This window comes from Saccopteryx leptura, chromosome 1 (assembly GCF_036850995.1).
Source record: "Saccopteryx leptura isolate mSacLep1 chromosome 1, mSacLep1_pri_phased_curated, whole genome shotgun sequence".
Classification (NCBI taxonomy): Eukaryota; Metazoa; Chordata; class Mammalia; order Chiroptera; family Emballonuridae; genus Saccopteryx; species Saccopteryx leptura.
Genome location: NC_089503.1, coordinates 368,375,685 through 368,394,246, shown reverse-complemented (window position 1 = coordinate 368,394,246; position 18,562 = coordinate 368,375,685). Strand labels below are relative to the sequence as shown.

The following is an 18,562-nucleotide window of genomic DNA, read 5'->3' as shown; positions in this document are numbered from 1 at the left end:
AGGATGGTGTTGGTGGAAAGAGAAGGCTGGTGTCTCTTCTCCCCTTAGGCCCAATGTCCAGAGAGTTTCATAAACATCAACACACAGCACACTCAGGGGTCTGCTGCCTCCCAACCTTTCTGCAGAAGTCGGGCCAAGTTCAGGAGGCTGCTGGTGGCTCTCAGGGAGCCCCAATTTATTGCCATGCCCTTCTGCCCAACTCACCTGCAAAGCAAGGTGTTGAAGTTCCCTTTCTCGGGGTCAAAAGCTTGGTTTTCCATGCGAGCAAGTCCAAAGCCGATGGCCAGCACAGCGAGGGTGAGGATGAAGAGGCGGGTGACCCCAAAGACAGCAGCCCAGGCATTAAACCTGTTCACAGAGGCAGAACACTTCAGCCTTTAGGGCCCGAGAAGGAACCTTCACCCACTTGTCCAGAAGTGACCCCACGCTGGGAAAAGGTTCAAGGGTGGCTGAGGGATGAGTTATCTAGACTAAGAGGCTCCAAGAAAATAAGAACCTCGGGACGCTGCCTGCAGGTAGGGAGGCAGCTGACACCCATCGGGGACCTGCCCATCGGGGGAACCCCCTGCACGCTGCACCTGCGGCAGGCCAGCGTCCCCACACACCCCGCCCCCTCCCCCGCCTCCCCACTCACAGCTTCTCATTGTTCTCGTCCGCAAAGTAGAAGAGTCGCGCCATGTGGAAGAGGAACTCGGTTGAGTACTGCAGCAGCAGCAAGATCAGGCCCAGGCGGCTCAGGCTGGGGAGACAGGGACGAGCCTCACAGTCCCCCCACACACACACACACACCTGGACCCACCGGGAGCAAGGAGAGGGGCTCGCTGCCTGGGGCTCTGCTCTCGGCTCCTCTTCCCCAGCTGGCCCCGCCTCACCCTTCAGCATTCAGTTCTGCTATCACTCCTCAAGTGCTTTTCTTACGACCGAACCCCCTGGCCCTCTGCCCGCGCTGTCTGGGGCGGCTCCGCTACCGGCTCCCACAGCGGCCCCAGCCAAGGCTCTCTGTGGCCTTCCGCGCCGCGCGTTCATCCCCTGGCCAGGGACCAAGCACGTGAACGGGTGCTCCGAACAAGCTGCTGAGCTCTGCACAGAGAATCAGGGATTCCCACCGTCTCGTCTTTCCTTATCCAAGTCTGTGAAGACAGCTAAGAGGTACACAGGGAAGCCAAAAACTCAACACAACGCAGAAATCTATGCTAGTGGACTGAAGTCTTTAAAAAATAGCATTCGCTCTATAATCCCCTCTGCTCCGTTCCAGGCTTGACGCTGCTGCGGACTTTCTTAGGTGGTTTGCAGCAGATGGGCAGCTGTCGTCCAAGTGCAAAGTGGAATTACAGATCCTGCGGAACGTGCAGGCCTCAGGAAGTCAGTGAGAAATCGTGGAGCCCTCCCACTGGTGTGAGTGGGTGTGTGTGTGGGGGGGGGATTAATAAATACGGATCCGGCCGACTCCACCCAGTGAGACCAAAGATGTGCACAATCAACTGCAATGGTCACGGGATCCTGAGAAGGATGTGAAAACGCCCCCGTGTCTGCACATGGCCTGGAAAGCCCACTACGGCCTTGCCCACGACCTTGTCTCAAACCTCCTTTTCTGCACTCCAGCCACCTGGGCTGTATGCCCACTCCCACCGCAGGGCTGTGCACTGGCTTGCTCTCGCTGCCTGTACAGCTCTCCCGCCCCCGTGTCCGCGGCCCGAGCTCCTGTCATCTGTGCCTCAACCCGAGTCAACCCTCGGAGAGGCTTCCCTCTCCACAGCGGAGGTGCCCAGCGCATGTCGCCGCCACCCGCCCTGCTTCCTTTTCCTCACTGCTCCTGCCGCCTGGCCAGCTCGACTCCCTTCCTCCTCCGTGGTCTGCCTCCTGCTGGAGCGGACCCCTCGGGAGGGCGGGCGGCCTTACCCAGCGCAGCTGCAGCTCCTGGCGCAGCGCCGGCCCCCAAGGAGGGCTCGGGTCTGTGCCAAGTGAGCAAAGGCCTCCAAAATCCAAGCTCTTCACCAGAACAAGACCCCCACACCACTCGGCATTTGAAAGGTCTGTCCTCCTTGGGAAATCCTGCAGCCGAGGGCCACCCCTTACCCCGCACGCCCTCCGGAAAACCAGAGCAAGGCTGGAGGGGATAGGTGCTTGTGTCCCGCAAGCGAGCAGAGCGGTGCTGGACCAGGAGCGGTGCCGGACCCTGGAGCGGTGTCAGCCTCCCTGGGAACGCGGTGGCGTGACTACGGAGGATCTGCTGCCCCTGCCCACTTGGTCCTACTCTCATTCCAAAACGAGAATTCAGGACTCGTTACAAACGGGCAGACACCTGCCCTGTCCTTCCCTGAGACCCATCAGATGCAGAAAGAAACAAATCTCACATCTTTGGGAGGAAGAAGGGGCCCAATAATGGCAGGAAGTTCTCCTACGTGTCCTGCCTGTACCTTCTCACCCTGGCCTCATCACACACTGCTGGGGTGGCAGCACAGACTGGCTTCCTCGGACCCTTACTGCATGTGACACCTGAGCATCCAGCTCACGAGCAGGGCAGCCCGCCACACCGGCTCTGCCTCTCAGAACCGGGCTGGAGTCCTCCCTGCTCTGGGCCGCCCCGACAGGAGAACAGTTAGCTCTGAGAGCTCCCCGGGCCCATCGCTCTCACAGGGGGCCTGCTGTGAGGACCTCCGTGTTGCTTAGCAGGAAGCCACACAACACAAGCTCGCAAAATGCCAGCCCAGAGGAAGTACAGGTGTTCTCCTGCACTGCGCGGGTAACGCTCAAGAAAACCCAAATCGGCAATGACACACCCTGTTCAGCAATATGACTCTTTCATAAGAGACAATCAAGGCCAAACATTCTAGCAACTCTTCCGACTTCTGGACAACCAGCAGCAACTATTCTGTATTTGGTTACACACCAGAGGGAAAGGGTGGTGCCAGGCTGTGAGCTCTGGCAGCTTCTGCCACCGGACGCCCGAGGCAGGAGCCCAGCTGCAGGCTTCCTTCCACCTGCAGAGCCACAGCCCAAATGCCCAAAGCCCTGGAAGCCTTCCCCAACTGTTTCGGGTTGGGGTGGGCGCTCTTCTGGGTTCCCCTGGCAGATGACACCTCAGAGTACAGTGTGCATCCCACGACACTACTGGTGTAACTGTCTCTCCTGCTACGCTGAGAATGCCCCACGGAAGACAAAGGAACCTTTTATCATCTCTCTCTGCATTCCCAGGTCTCAGCCTGGTGCTCGGCACCCAGAAGGCATCGGATCAACGCCTGCTGACGGAATGAACACGTGCGGAGAGGCGCGGACACAGGGAGCCCGCTCTCTCTCACTCACTTGAGGAGGTACGCTCCGGCTACGTGGACCAGGTACAGGCAGATGTACTGGAGCTGGCGGGGAATCTCCTCCTGCAAACGGGGAGAGCCGACAGTGAGTGTGCTGGCTCCCTGACGGGAGGCGCAGGGATGCTGGGCAGCTGGAGGGCTGAGGGCGGCCCGGGCCGCCTCCCCCGTGGCTGCAGGGCTGGGCTGCCGGGACACAGGCTGCCCCGTGGTCACACCAGAGGCCCGCACACCAGGCCACTGAAAGCCTGAGGGCGAGGCAGCAGCTTCAGGTCCATGTCAGAGGGCGGGGCCGGGTGTGGAGAGAAGGGACAGGGACAGGGAGGGACAGGGACTGGGGCACAGGGCTTCTGGAAATCAGAGGGAAGCTACTAAAAAAAAAAAAAAAAAAAAAAAGACTGTGGGAAAGGCATAAACCTCTCCACCCATCCAGAAGAGGAGAATTAGATTTCCCCCAGAGCCACAGACATGTCAAGTGTGGGAAGCAGGCAAGAGACTGACGCTGGTGGCCAACGCTCAGGGAGGTCCCCCTGGGGACGTCGGCGGGGGCTGACTCAGCATTTTAGTCAACCGGCCAGCACACCCCCATTGCCACCAGTGCTGTGAATCCAGGGAGGGGCCAGGGGCCAGCTGGGGCCAGCGGGGGGAGGAGAGAACACAGGACGGTGTCAGGAGGGGAAGGAGTACTCACCTTCCGTACCTTCTGGAAGTAGAGCTCAGGAAGTGCGTGCAGCCAGTAGGCCAGCTGGCACAGGTAGAAGAACTTCACCTGGAAACTGGAGACAAGGGAGCGAGTCACACGGGAGGGATGGAGAGAAATGTCCCGCGGTGCACGCCACGCACAGGAGGGGGGCTGTGGGCGGGTGGGGGGGGCCGACCAGGAGCGAGGGACAGAGGGAGCTGGCTGGCACCGTGCTCCTGAGCCTGGGCACCTGTCGGCTCCACAGGCAGGACCTCTCAGAGGGATACAGAAAGTCTATGGGAAGAGGTAAAAAAGGTCCGAAGAGCACAGAGGAGGGTCTTCAGCATGGAGAAGGGGCGGAGGAGGGCGCTGATTCTAGAGAACTGCCCGCCCATGGAGAAGGGGTGGCGGGAGCACGTGTACGAGTGAATGGGCCCGACAGCAGAGGGAGGAGCTGACTAGCTGAAGTCCTCTGCCTGCTCCACAGGGCCTCAGGCAAGGCCAGGAGCGGCCTCCTGAGACACAGGGCCCAGCGGCTGCCCTCCCGGTGTGTCATCGGAGCAGGACAGGACAGGGACACTGCCTCTGGCAGGGCTCCGGCCACAGGTCAGAGGGGAGACAGGCACTGGACGTGAGTGGGTCACCAAGGAGGTACAAGCCAGAGGATGTTGTGGAAATGCTCTGCTTCTGTGTCCCACGTGGTTCAGACCTGCTACAGACTAAATATGTGTGTCCCCTCAAAACCCTTCTGTGGCTGTCCTCATCCCCAGTGACGGTACTGGGAGCCGGGGCCTTTGGGAGGTGACCTGGTCACCGGGGCAGAGCCCTTGTAAGTGGGGACAATGTCCTTATGAACAGGCCCCAGAGAGCTCCCTCTCCACTCCTGCCTTGTAAGGACCCAGAGAGATAAATGCTGTCTAAGGATAGGAAGTGGGTCCTCCTAGGGCACGGAGACTATGGGCACCTTGATCTCAGACTTCCAGCCTCCGGGACTGTGAGAAATAAGTGTCCGCTGTTCATACACCATGTAGTCTGGGTGTTCCCTGCGGCCCGAGCTGGGACCGCGCCTCCGTGACAGGGGCCAGTGCGGACAACACTGTTTCGGGGTTCTCCAGCACCGCGGACTGGGAGGAAGAGGCACCCAGACAAGCCTGCCTGCCACAAGCCTGCGCCCGATCAGGCTCAGGACAGGAGTGTGCCCAGCCAGCTGGCTCCGTGCTGCTTTGGCCACAGTCTGGGAAGAGGAAGCCAGAGTACCGGCTGGCTCCTCCCTGGAGACGCAGCCATGAGAATACTCACGGGAGGTACACGTGGGGGTAGTCTTCCCAGAGGCTTCTCGGGTTTGTTAAATATCCTTCCTGTAGGAGGCGAGAAGAGACAGCATTGAGAGATGTGACTGCAAGACCTGCCGCAGCCCTGGCCAGGCCCAGGGGTCAGGGGCCAGGGGTCACGGTGCACCTCATCCCCAGCTTCCAGAAAGAGGAAAGAGCAGGAACCGCGGAGAGGAAGGCCCCCTCCGTGAGGGGCCTGCGGGCACCGGCGGCGTCTGTGCCGTGGAGGAGCCGGGACAGAGGCGGCCGCAGAGCGGCGTCCAAACACAGACCTGGCGCTGACTGGCTGCCTCCGCGCCGGGGCCGGGGCCGGGGCCGGGGCCGGGGCCGGTCAGTCCCTGAGCTTCAGCCAGCTCGTCCGCCAAGTGAGAGTGAAAGTACCTGCCCTCCCAGAGCCACCGTTAGGATCAATGTGCCAGTTCACGTGTACGTGATGGTGTCTACTATTATGCTTGGCATGTGTCACTCAGGAGATGCTTGTAGAATGAATAAGCAAAGGGACCCCAGGGTCACCGTTCACTGGAAAAATGGGACGCCTCATATGGCTTGTCACCCCGCCATGAATGAAAAGAATGGCAGGCCCCCGCAGGCCCCCTCAGTGTGACACTGACCCCACGGTGTCACGGCTGGGGCCACCTCCATTACTCTGCAGCCCGCGGGCCTCCTCAGTGTGACAATGACCCCACGGTGTCACGGCTGGGGCCACCTCCATTACTCTGCGGGCGCCTTCGGCCTGCGGCCGTTTCTTGCCCTTCCTGAAACCTCTGGCATCTCACCCAGGCCTCTGATAGAGCGGGCACCCAGGGCCTCTCACAGAGTAGGGGCGGTAACCCCAAAACCTTCCCCTCACAGAACATCTAGAAACGGTGGATGAAAGCTAACAAGTAGTCTTTTAGATGCAAAGTTGAGCTCACAATAAGAAAGGGGGAACCCCTGGGACCCCAAAGGGAGCAGGGAGCTAAAAGCGCAGCAGTAAGGTGAAGCTGTGGGGCCAGGTGTTGGTGCCCAGCTGGGAGCAGAAGAGGGGGCCTTGGCAGGTGGAGCCTGAGACCCACGTGTAAAACAAGGACCCTTAAAGGGCTCCACCCTCAGAGCATGACTAGACTAGAAAGAGTGTGACGACCAACACAGATAACGATGTCTGCTTCCTCTGGGCTGAGTATGAAAACAAAAATTACCCCTCGAAAATGGATAACGTGAGGTTTGCTTTCATATGGCTTTGGAGTTCAAATTCATACCACCTGTGTGGTCCCAGGAACCAGCAGGCTCGGAAAGCAGGATTAACAGGATTGTGGGCCAGTGATACCATTGGGCGTGCTCTCATCCAAGGATGGACAGGACTCTCAGACATGAAACCTCACTCAAGTGAGTTTATAATCCAAGATCACAAAACACACGAGAGCACAGTCCATGATGAGCAGGAACTGGCTGGTGCCACACGCAGAGAAGGGAGGGGAGGGGCAGATCGGTGTGACCTCATTTCAGACACAGGGAAATGGAGGAACAGACAGGAAGGATCTCCTGAAACGAGATGGTTTTTCAGTCCCACAACTACAAGCTGAGCTGGGCCACCGACCTCCTGGTCTGACCACCTTGGGCCCGGCTGCCTTAGTGAGTCAGAAAATGAATGGAGCTGGTGGCTCTGATGAGCAGGCTGAGACTCCCAGTGCTGACCCGGGGGCTGAGGGCAGGGGGGGAGCAGTGCTCGGGAGGAGGCAGCCAACATGCTGTGCTGGGAAGCACTCGAGGGTACTGCCTAGTGGACCCTCAGCTCACTTCCAAGTAGGGGCCGTTGCCCCACCTTCCGGCACTGCCTGCCCTGGGACATTCCGGGTATGTCCCTCAGCCCCAGCCCCACAGCCCGGGGCCTCTGCAGCCGATGCCCTAACTGACAAGTCCAATCAGGCACCTGCACCAGGGTAGCCATGGGAACTCAGATGGGAAGGAACCGGTCTCACCCCAAACCCTCCTGCCTCTTTTCACTGCCCCCGCCTTCTTCCCTCGGTCACACACAGATCGGGGCACAGATGGAAGGTTCCAGGGCTGTATAGGGGTGGGAGAAAGGCTTTCCTGAACCCACGTGGCTGCTATCCACTCCTGCCTTCACCGCAACGTCAGACCTGGGCCACCACGAAACGCAGTCTTCCACTCTCTCATCCCACAGAAAGCAGAGGGGAGAACGCTCCTCTCTGGAGGGAGCAGCAATGTATTTAAGGAGGGACATGGCACTCTGGGATTGAGGCAGGAGAGTAGTTTCTGACCCCAAAAGGACTGGACAAGAGAGGCAGCACTGAGGGTGAAGTCGGCTGAGCCTGTGATTTTAAACAGGAACCCTCCTCAGCTTGGCCCCTCTACTTAGGAGACCAGGAGGTCAGAACTTTGAAGCCAACGAGCAAAGAAAAATGCTGCCTGCTTGCAAACGTCCAGTCCTCAGGGACTGAGCAGGAGGGTGGGGGAGGAGCGCAGGGGAGCCAGAGGACAGATGACTCACCGCCTCGAAACAGCCTTTTCCAGAGCTCGGGCCAGGCAGCTGGCTGAGGGGGCCCGGGCCCAGCACCCTCAGAGCTCAGGCCTGCCTAGTGCCCGAGAGCCCGGGGCTCCGAGCGGGGCACTGGGGGCACCCGTAACCCACCCCGAACCCCACCCACCAACAGGCACCGGCACAGGTCCGGGAAGCGCTTCTGCAGTCCTTTGTCCTCTCCTGGTTCTACAAATGGACCCAAGAGCTAAGCGAGGCCTGAGCCGCTGGGACCTCCCCCCTCCCCCCTCCCCCGCAGCCATCCTTTTCGGTGCACAAATAAAAAGAACCGAAAGAGCCAGAGAAACAGCGCAATCCAGTCATAACACAGCCGGTTACTGACTTGTAAGACATACCTCCTAACACGGGTCCTCCGTACTAAAGTGCTCCTCTCAGTGAAGAGCCCCCAGCAGAGGTCAGCCCTGGCCCAAGCTCCAGCGTTACAGGTGTCCCCTCTAGCAGGTTCTCACTGAGCACTGGACTGGGGGTTTTAAAATAAGAAGTAAGGCATTCCAAGGAAGTCAGGTAGGGACCAAATGTCCACCCACCCTGCTTTCCTCAGGAGAGAGAGAGAGAGAGAGTGTGTGTGTGTGTGTGTTTATGTGTTTTGTCCTGACCAATAAATAGCCCAAAGGTAAATTAAAAATCAGAAGTTGACATTCTTATAAAATTGTGGGGTGGTGCAGCCACACTCCCATCACTCTGCTTTTACAAATGTAGAGAAATGGCTGAATCAAACACCCAAATAAAATGAGTAATTTCTGAAGGTAGGGGTTGGGGGTAAATTTTTGCCTTTTTTTTTCCCCAGCTTTTCTGTATTGCTTACTTTTTAAAATACGATCATCTATGATGTTTATAAAAACGATCCATTACTTAAAACTGTTGAAAGTTGGAGCAAGAAGATGCACTATAGCTCATTCATTCGCATAACGAATACTCGGTGAGCAGCTCAGGGTCTAGTGGGAGAGACAGAGAGCAGAGAATACGCACATGAACAGGAAAGACCCCACAGCCACGGCACAGTACAGAAAATACAAATGGGGGGGTCTCCGAGGAGGTGACATTTAGGTGGAGACTTGGATAGCAAAAAGGAGCCGGCTGTGGGAGGTCAAAGCCCAGGAGGGAGGCAGGAGTGCCGGGGAGCTGGGGCAGCCCGGGGCAGGGCGGGGCTTCCGGGGGGCAGGGCGGGGCCAGCGGGGCAGGGCGGGGCTGCCAGGGCAGGGCGGGGCCGCCGGGGCAGGGCGGGGCCGCAGGGGCAGGGCGGGGCCACTGGGGCAGGGCGGGGCCCGTGAGGCCAGATGGCCAGGCCGGCTGGGTCCAGCGCACAGGAGTCGGGGAGAAGACGGTTTCGCTGCAAGTGGGACGGGTTTTTCAGCAGAATAATGCATGACTTGATTTCCGTTCTGGAAGGATCTGTGTGGCTGAGCAGAACATGGGCTGGGTGGGAGGGTGCAGGAGTGACGACAGCCTCCTTCCAGAAGGAAGACGTTCCGCGACCCAGACAAGACCTGCCGGTGGCCTGGACTACAGCTCGGGGCTCCTTGACTACAGCTCGGGGCTCCTTGGCAGTAATGACACCTGGGACCGGGGAGGCTCTGTTGTCGGGGCTGCAGGGCGTCCAGCAGCATCCCTGACCTCTACCCACCAGACACTGGCAGCACAGTGACAGATGTGCCCTGGGGCACCGCCCCCCATGGAACCACTGGAGGGGGGGGGGGTGGAAAGCAGGTGCCAGGACCCCTGTATGTTGTGCAGGGAGGGTGGGCAACACCTGCTGATGACCCGACCATGGAGGGCGAGAGAGAAGAGTCAAGGAAAATGTGCCTCGTAATATAAAAAAAATGATAAAAAAAAAAGAAAAGAAAAAAAACCTGGCTGCTTCTCACTCCTTTTACAAAGCCGCCCCCTCTTCTCAGCCACCCATCCCGCGCAGCAGGGCACAGATGGGGGGGCGGGCCAGGAGCCACACCGTGTCAGCGGGTGCAGTCCTGCAGCTTTCCAGGGTCCCCTTGGCCTCCATTTCCTGTGGAAGATGCTGACTGGGGCACGGGCTGTCACCACAATAAAAGCCGGTTACCAGCTTCCCCCCCAAAGTGTTACGTACTCCCAGACTAATTGGCATCATCATTTTCAAGCCCTTGAAGGCTGGGAGAAGCAAAGACGAAGGGAGCCGCTGAGCGGTTCACACTCGGGAAGGGGTGTTAAGTCACTTGGCTGTCAGCCTCCAATCTGGTCTGGATGTGTCACAGCTGTGTGGGACGTCTGAGGGTGAGGTAGAGAGGGTAACAGTGATTCATTCTGGGATGAGGCAATGCTTCTGCTGAAACACCCGCTCTATGTGGCCCCACATGGCAGCCCGGGCTCTCCAGAGACACAAGCCAAACACCAACCGCTGGGGAGAGGCCTGAAACCCAGAAGGATCCAGACTTCCTAGGGCCAGATGTGTGCTGCGCAACAGCAGGGGGCGCTACTCACACAACCTCCTGGAAGTCTGTCCGGGGGACAAAGTAACATGGCCGCCCTGCTTGGGAGAACAGAAGTCTTAGTTCCCGCATTTTTTTTTTTTTTTTTTTGTATTTTTCCAAAGCCAGAAATGGGGAGGCAGTCAGACGGACTCCTGCATGTGCCCGACCAGGATCCACCCCATATGCCCACCAGGGGGCGATACTCTGCCCGTGTGGGGCCTCCGGAGCTCTGTTGCAACCAGAGCCATTCTAGCGCCTGAGGCAGAGGCCACAGAGCCATCCTCAGTGCCCGCACCAACTTTGCTCCAATGGAGCCTCGGCTGCGGGAGGGGAAGAGAGAGACAGAGAGGAAGGAGAGGGGGAGGGGTGGAGAAGCAGATGGGCGCTTCTCCTGTGTGCCCTGGCCAGGAATCAAACCCGGGACTCCTGCACGCCAGGCCGACGCTCTACCACTGAGCCAACTGGCCAGGGCAGTTCCCGCATTTAAAATTCTCAGTGTCCTGTTAAGGACAGCTGTTCTGTGACTACATGACCATGGAAATAAAAGCGATGTAGAAAAAACATGTTGACTTCTTTGAGAATGTGAACTGGGCGTTCATGTCTGGAGGAAGAGAGCCACTTAGGATGTGAAAGTTCGTCACTGTCACTGAAGGAAGAAGAGGAAAGGGGAGTCAGCAAAGGAAATCTCTAAAAGGTCACAGGGCTGCTGAATTCCCCAATCCCAGGCCTGGATTTCTCACTGGACAATTCTAGCTCCTGAAAAAGAGACCAGGTTACAGACAGGTGGTGCTCCAGGCTGGTGAGGTGGGGTGGGGGTATACTAATGAAGCACTTCCTAGCAGGACAGGATGGGTCTTGTTACAGTGAACCCCAAAGGACTGTCCACATTCCTTTGTTCGAAGGAATTCTGCTGTATCAAAGGTTGCTTGAAATAAGAGTCCTATTGTGTAGCAATGGGGAGGCAGGTAACTCGTCTGGCCCACCAGGCCTTTGCGGGAATGGCATTGACTCTCACAGGATTCGATGAGCAGTCCGGGGGATGCGGGCCCTGCTTGCAGGAGCCAATGCAGTTAAACAGAAAGTGCGCTGGGCCTAGAACCAGCCCCCGAGGCCAAGCCCCATCCTCGCTACTCTGGAAGCACGTGACCGTGGGCACTCTGTAAAACTTGAGCTTGGCTTTCTACAATCCATAGCGCGATTAGGGACCCCCGAATGAACAGGAACCTGTCTCCTGGGCTAGTGTTTGCATGAGGGCCCTGTAAAATGATACGGGGCTATCCAGATATCCAGTACCATTATTGAAACCTCACACGGTAACTATTAACAAGTGTTTATTTTTTGACAAGAAGACTCCAGCTATAAATCGGCATTTATATCATTTGGCCTCTCTTTCACAATACTGTGAGGATGTAAAATTAGCTTCAGTTCTAAGAAATGGCCCCAAATTTCCACACCACTCATTCCTCTTTTCCTTCCCTGAGCCCTTCGCAGTTATCTTATCAGCAACCCAAGAAGCGCGGCGAGGACCACTCACCGTCACCACCACGTAGAAGCACCATATCACCGAGCTGAGATGAAAGACCACCAGCTGTCCAGACTCGTTGAACTTGCTGTGTTTGACCTTAGAGAGATGAAGCCGTTTGCTGATTTTCTAAAGAATAAAGAGAATCCTACATGTTAATATACAAGTGCATTGGTAACGGACAGGTTTCAAACTCCTGCTTCTTTGCACAAAAAAGGCTCCAGTTTGAAGCCAGTCGTAATCTAAGTTATATAGTGTAAGCCTACTGTGTGCATACAGTGCTTAGCCTAAAGCAAGCATTTGGAGAAAGCAAGATTAATGTCCTCAGCCTAGATGTAAAGAAAACACCCCCTGCCCTGGCCGGTTGGCTCAGCGGTAGAGCGTCGGCCTAGCGTGCGGAGGACCCGGGTTCGATTCCCGGCCAGGGCACACAGGAGAAGCGCCCATTTGCTTCTCCACCCCTCCGCCGCGCTTTCCTCTCTGTCTCTCTCTTCCCCTCCCGCAGCCAAGGCTCCATTGGAGCAAAGATGGCCCGGGCGCTGGGGATGGCTCCTCGGCCTCTGCCCCAGGCGCTAGAGTGGCTCTGGTCGCAATATGGCGACACCCAGGATGGGCAGAGCATCGCCCCCTGGTGGGCAGAGCACCGCCCCATGGTGGGCGTGCCGGGTGGATCCCGGTCGGGCGCATGCGGGAGTCTGTCTGACTGTCTCTCCCTGTTTCCAGCTTCAGAAAAATGGAAAAAAAAAAAAAAAAAAAAAAAAAAAAGAAAACACCCCCTGCCCGACCAGGCAGTGGCGCAGTGGACAGAGTGTTGGCTTGGGATGCTGAGGACCCAGGTTTAAAACCCTGAGGTCGCTGGCTTGAGTACAGGCTCATCCGGTTTGAGCATGGGCTCACCAGCTTGAGTGCGGGGTTGCCGGCTTGAGCATGGGGTCATAGACATGACCTCAGGGTCACTGCCTTGGCTGGAGCCCCCCCCCCCCCCCCGTCAAGGCACATATGAGAAAGCAATCAATGAATAAAGTACCACTACTAAGTTGATGCTTCTCATCTCTCTCCTTCCCATCTCTCTCTCTCTCTCTCTCTCTCTCTCATATGTACACACGTGCTAAAACAAAACAAACAAAACAAAAAGAACACCCCCCAAACAAACTATGTATGACAGACCATACGGATACTGTCCTGTCACTTTCAGGCAGCTCGCTAGGGGCAATAAAGACTGCTGTCTCGTGTGCTGCCTAAAGAGAGGGTCAGAGACCGAAGTGTGGTGCGAGACATCCAGTCAGGAGGACCATCTGGGGCACGAAAATTAGGGGTGAAGAGGTTCAGAGCTCCTGCAACCCAAGGCATTGCCCCAGTTTCTTATGTCGGGATCTAGACATGTCACTTACGTCTAAAATGTACTCCTGAACCACAGCGTGCAAGATGATGGTGATGAAGATGTAGAACAGGATTGTGACCAGGTCCTTGGGCCCGTAGTGGTAGTGCACGGTCTCGCTGTCTGAGGAGGTAAGGAGAGCGCCGTCAGCACCCCCGGGGTGGGAGACGCCGGGGCCCAGAGGAAAGGGGAGCGGAGCAGGAGCTGCCACCACGGCCGTCCTTTCACAGCACACTGTAGACGCGGAAGAGCGTCTGCCCCAGAATCCCCCCTTTGGCCTTGACTCTTGAAGAGTGCCCATGGAGAGGGCCGAGGAGAACCCAGCACACCCCAATTTGTGAAGGCTCCATCTCCTGAGCCTGGGCAGGAGAGCAGAGTGGTCACAGCCAGGGGCTGGAGACAACCAATCTCGATCACTCCCTGGCTGTGTGAACGGAGACAGACCGACCTCTCTGAGCTGCAGTCTCCTCCCCTGGGAAACGCAGCGACACTTCATCAAGGGAGCAAAGCGCAGGGGCTGAGAGTGTGTCTCTGGGGAGCCTCTAATGTGTCATCTTTCTGTGCCTCAGTTTCCTCATCTGTACAATGAGGATAACGGCAGTTTCTATACCGTAAGGTTATTGTGAGAATTAGGTGACAATAAACACAAAGTGCTTAGAATAATGTCTGGGGCAAAGTAACTTCTACATATATGTATTTGCTATTATTTTTGTTGTTGATATTGAGAGAATGTACATTACTGTGAGAATACAATCAGGTATTTCGTAAAGCAAGGTGCTTATCACAGTGTCTGTGACCTCGGTAAGCCTGCAATAAATGGTAGTTTATTAAACATTTTAATAGTAATCAATTAAAATCCCAGATGTGTAAGTTTTGCAAACTTTGGCTAGTAGTCCCCTTCCCCGTGGAGAGAGGATTTACACCCGCAGGTTGTAACAGGTTGCAGGAGTTTGCGAGGTTGGGCCTGGACCGTGGCTGCTCCGTGAACCCCTCCCGCCAGCCGTCCCTTGGGCCACCTTCCCAGCTGTGCTGCCCGCCCCCCCCAGTCACGCATGCGTCATCTCTTTGCTGGGATGTAGTCACCAGAAGCAGGTGGGCTTCAGGGCAGCCCGGGAACAAAGGAGCGCTGACTAGGTCACTTTGAGAGTCAACCCACAGCTCCACCGCCCTGAACAGGAAGACTGTGACCGTGGGCAGGCGTGAGGGGATGGCAAGGATGTGAACTCTGAAATCAGACATTCCCTTTTCCTCTCCCTCCTCCTTTCCACAAAGCCTCGTGCTGTGAGAGGCACTGGGCTGGCTGCTGAAACGTGGACCAAAGACGCTGCCCCAGCTTCAGAGCGCACAGACCCGCAGGGACACTGATGAGCAAGTGTGCCGTTACCTAAAGACAGGCACGTGGCACTGTGGCAGACAGCCACACAGGAGCCAAGGCAGGCGAGGATGGAGGAGGTGAGGGAGCAGGTCAGGGTGGACAGGAAGCCCAGGAACAGGCAGGAGTGGGGGGGCCGGTGGGGAGGGGACATCCTAGGCAGAGGCGGCGGCACTGGCAAAGGGTGCAGGGAACGAGGCTGGACTGGGGGCGACAGCTGTGGCAGGTGATGAGGTTACTATGAACGGCCCAGATGCCACGCGAAAGGGTACAGACTTTATCCTGACGGCTACATGGAAACATCCAAAAATTCAAATTCAATAGGCAAATGGCAAAATTGGGGTTTGGGGAAGTTTACTGGGGATGCAGCGAACGGCATCGTGCTTGGAGGTGAAGACACCAGTGAGGAAGCGGTCACGTGATCCAGGTGAGGCATTACAAGGACAGGAGAAGAGACAGGAAGGAGGGAGAGGGCTGTCAGGGAAGAGCAGGTAACGGACCCTCCGAAGGGGCTGAGGTCTGGGAGGGGGAGGCAGGCCCTGAGGACAGGAGGAAGAGACCCTGATGGAGGCGGAGAGGTGGTGTGGGACTCGGCCTCCCCTCTCTGGCCCACGTGGGAAGCTCTGACGGCATTTTCTCTGCCTTCTTCAGCGGGAGGATCAAAAGGCACTAATTAGATGGTGGCTATTCTGAAACTATAAAGTTACTGAACACATGCAGTTTCATCATCAGACCAGCATTATTAGCAAACTGGGAGTTGCACTGAACCAACCCTTAGCACAGTCCAAAAGCAGGGAAATCACACCCGTCAGGACTTTCGAGTGTCCATATTAAAGCCTAGTCACCTGCCACTCTTCACCCCAAGTGCCATGGTCCCAAAGAGGTGTGACCACAGCCTTAAATCCTCCTTGAAAGAAGAAAGAATGTATGAATCAATACATTCTTTTTTTTCTTCGCTGTTGAGAGCTACCCATATGTTTGAGCATCAACCAATAAGCCATGTCCAAGGCTCCATGCTGGGCATGGAGGGGGTGGCAATGAACAAGGTGGGCACACCCGTCTGGAGTTTACTGGGTACATATCAAATTCTCCTATACTGAAAAACCAGAGGCCAAAGAACTCTACAACAACAAAAACTAGCAACTACTTCAGAAGATGGCAACGGCCTTGAACAGGTATTTCTCCAAAGACATGCCGATGGCCTACAGTCACATGAAGAGGCCTTCCACATCACTATCACTATGGAAATACAAACTGAAACCACAGTGAGACACCACCTCAGGCGCTTCAGAACAGCTACAATTTGGGGACGAATAAAAACAGAAAATAACAAGTGTTGGCAAAGATATGTACAAATTAGAATCTTTGTGCATTGTATGTGGGAATATAAAATGATACAGTGATTGTGTAAAACAGCATGGTGGCTCCTCAAATTAAAAATAGAACTACCGGCCCTGGCTGGTTGGCTCAGTGGTAGAGCGTCGGCCTGGCGTGCGGGAGTCCAGGGTTCGATTTCTGGCCAGGGCACACAGGAGAAGTGCCCATCTGCTTCTCCAACCCTCTCCCTCTCCTTCCTCTCTGTCTCTCTCTTCCCCTCCCGCAGCCAAGGCTCCACTGGAGCAAAGTTGGCCCAGGCGCTGAGGATGGCTCCATGGCCTCTGCCTCAGGTGCTAGACTGGCTCTGGTTGCAACAGAGCATCGCCCCCTGGTGAGCATGCTGGGTGGATCCCGGTCGGGCGCATGCGGGAGTCTGTCTGACTGCCTCCCCGTTTCCAACTTCAGAAAAATACAAAAAAAAAAAAAATACAACTACCATATGATCTAGCAATTCCACTTATGGATATAGACTCAAAGCGGGATCTTGAAGAAATAGTTGTACACCCATGTTCATGGCGGCATTATTCACAACAGTCCAATGGTAACACACCCAAATGTCTTCTAGGGGAAAACATGGTAAACACATAGAATATTATTCAGCCTTAAAAAGGAAGAAAACCCGGTCACATATGACAACGTGGATGAAGCTAGAGGAAGCTATGCTAAATAAAATAAGCCAGCCAGAGAAAGACACCGGCTGTCAGGCTGCAGCTGCCTCGGGCAGTCACACTCACAGAGACAGGCAGTGGAGCCGCAGTTACCAGAGGCTGGGAATGCAGGATGCAGAACTGATATATAATGGGTACGAAATTTCAGTCTTGCAAGACTGGCTGCCCAACAATGTGAATGTACTTATCACGACCGAACTGGACACTTAGAAATGGTAAAGACTGTAAGTTTTATATTATGCGTATTTCACCGCAATGCAAAACAAACACCAGCCGCCAGATGGGACGAGTGCTCTGACATGGAGTGGAGGCGGAGGGGAAGTAACCAGGAGCAGAAGCGGCCGGGAGGGCGGTGGAGGGGGGCCCGGGAAGCGAGGAAGGCAGGGGAGAGAGCTGGGGAGGGCAGGGGACTGAGGCACGGAGTGAGGCTGCAGCGTGCAGGGCCATGCGACCAAGGGCGCCTGACGGGTCACGGCAAAGTGTCGGAAAGGCCATGGCAAGCTGCTGGGCGATGTTAGTCACACCCGTCTCTAGAACGACCCCCTTTCGCTGTGTGATGCTGAATGGGTCAGAGAGGCAGGGAGAGCAGTTAGAGGCACCTGCAGGGGTCCTAGGCCAGGGGGTGGCGGGGGCGCCCTGCGCTGGACAGTGGAGAGAAGATCCTTTAGCGGAGATGTGGGTGGTGGGATCCCCAGAACCAGCTGGCGGACTGGCTGGCTGCGGGGCATGGTTCTCGAGTTCCCTCTGCAATCTCATCTGCCATCTGCAGCCCTCCGCGTTTCACAAGTCTTCAACGTGTGCTGTCTTGCTTGCTCCTCAGAACCACCCCATGAGATAAGCAAAGAAAGCAGATGAAGAAACAGCATTCGGAGAGTTAAGGGACACGGGCCATGTCTCAGGTTGCCCAGTGTCCAAAAGCTACTTTGGACCAACCTGACCCCCTCCTGCCATCCCCAGGCCCCCAATCCTTGCTGATAAGCAGCCATTCCCGAGCTCCCTCTCCTACGGTCCTAACAGGCAGCATCCCAGACACCCCCCCAGAGCTGTGCTCTGATTCCTACACGTTGTCTCTGCGTCTCCCCCATGCGCTGTCTCCCTTCCGGCCAGAGCAAGAAAGTACATTGGTTTGATCCTGTCTGTTCTCTATAGAATGACGGCGATGGAACTTCGTGTTCTTCTAGGAGGCTGTAAACAAAATTGATGTGGTTTTTTTTTTTTTTTTGTAATTTTTGGTTGCTCACTAAGTCTTATAAAAATCCCCATCCTACCCAAGTTCCAGCTCCTGCTCTTTCAGCACTGCCCCCGTCTCAAAGGAGTTCTCAAATAGAACAGCAATAGTTTGGTGGTACCCTGTCATCATGTTTTACAAGAGAAAGTGTCAGCATGTCTCTGAGCTATTAGACCAGAGAGGTGATTCTGGTCACAAGTCACAGCACAATGCCTACAGAGACCAAGCGGGTGACACAAATGAGCAAAGTGGTCCAGGTGTCTGGAGGGAAAGCCTTCCACACGGGGTCGCCGCATTCAACAGGGACAGCTTCACCTCCAGAGCAGACTCTCCACGTGTTTTCCCTTCAATGGATCCCCCTCTTGCTCTCTCTCTCAATTCCACCTGGAGAAATACATTTTAGAGACACCCACTTTCCTTCCACCTTACTAAAACTAAAACAACAGTTAAAACTAAGATAAGTGGCGACCGACAATCTCGATGTTAGGCACACACTACAGAGGAGCGGCGACTGCGGAAAACTACAGAGCGTGTATCCCCAGGGGGTGAAGGAAGGTGCAAGGAAGGAGCTTCTCAGCCAACGGTGGGTGCCGCCGGTGTGGCCCGATTCCCGATATTTCAAAAGCAAAGAGAAAGATTTAAAAATATTGGTGACTAATTCAAGAATTTTAAAACACTTTATGGGCCAACACCAAACTGGCCAAAGAAAACAC

At 55.9% G+C, this 18,562-nt stretch overlaps 1 protein-coding gene across 1 annotated transcript in view; it reads right to left on the bottom strand.

Moving 5' to 3' along the window:
• TRAM2 (translocation associated membrane protein 2) overlaps positions 1–18,562 on the bottom strand; it is an 80,643-nt gene that overhangs the window by 7,156 nt on the left and 54,925 nt on the right. Inside the window, exons 3-9 of the mRNA XM_066359208.1 lie at positions 13,218–13,327; positions 11,839–11,955; positions 5,290–5,348; positions 4,000–4,084; positions 3,304–3,374; positions 635–739; positions 205–348 (exon numbers count right to left, since the gene is read on the bottom strand). Of these exons, the coding sequence (XP_066215305.1) occupies positions 205–348; positions 635–739; positions 3,304–3,374; positions 4,000–4,084; positions 5,290–5,348; positions 11,839–11,955; positions 13,218–13,327 (691 nt within the window). The remainder of the gene's footprint in view (positions 1–204; positions 349–634; positions 740–3,303; positions 3,375–3,999; positions 4,085–5,289; positions 5,349–11,838; positions 11,956–13,217; positions 13,328–18,562) is intronic.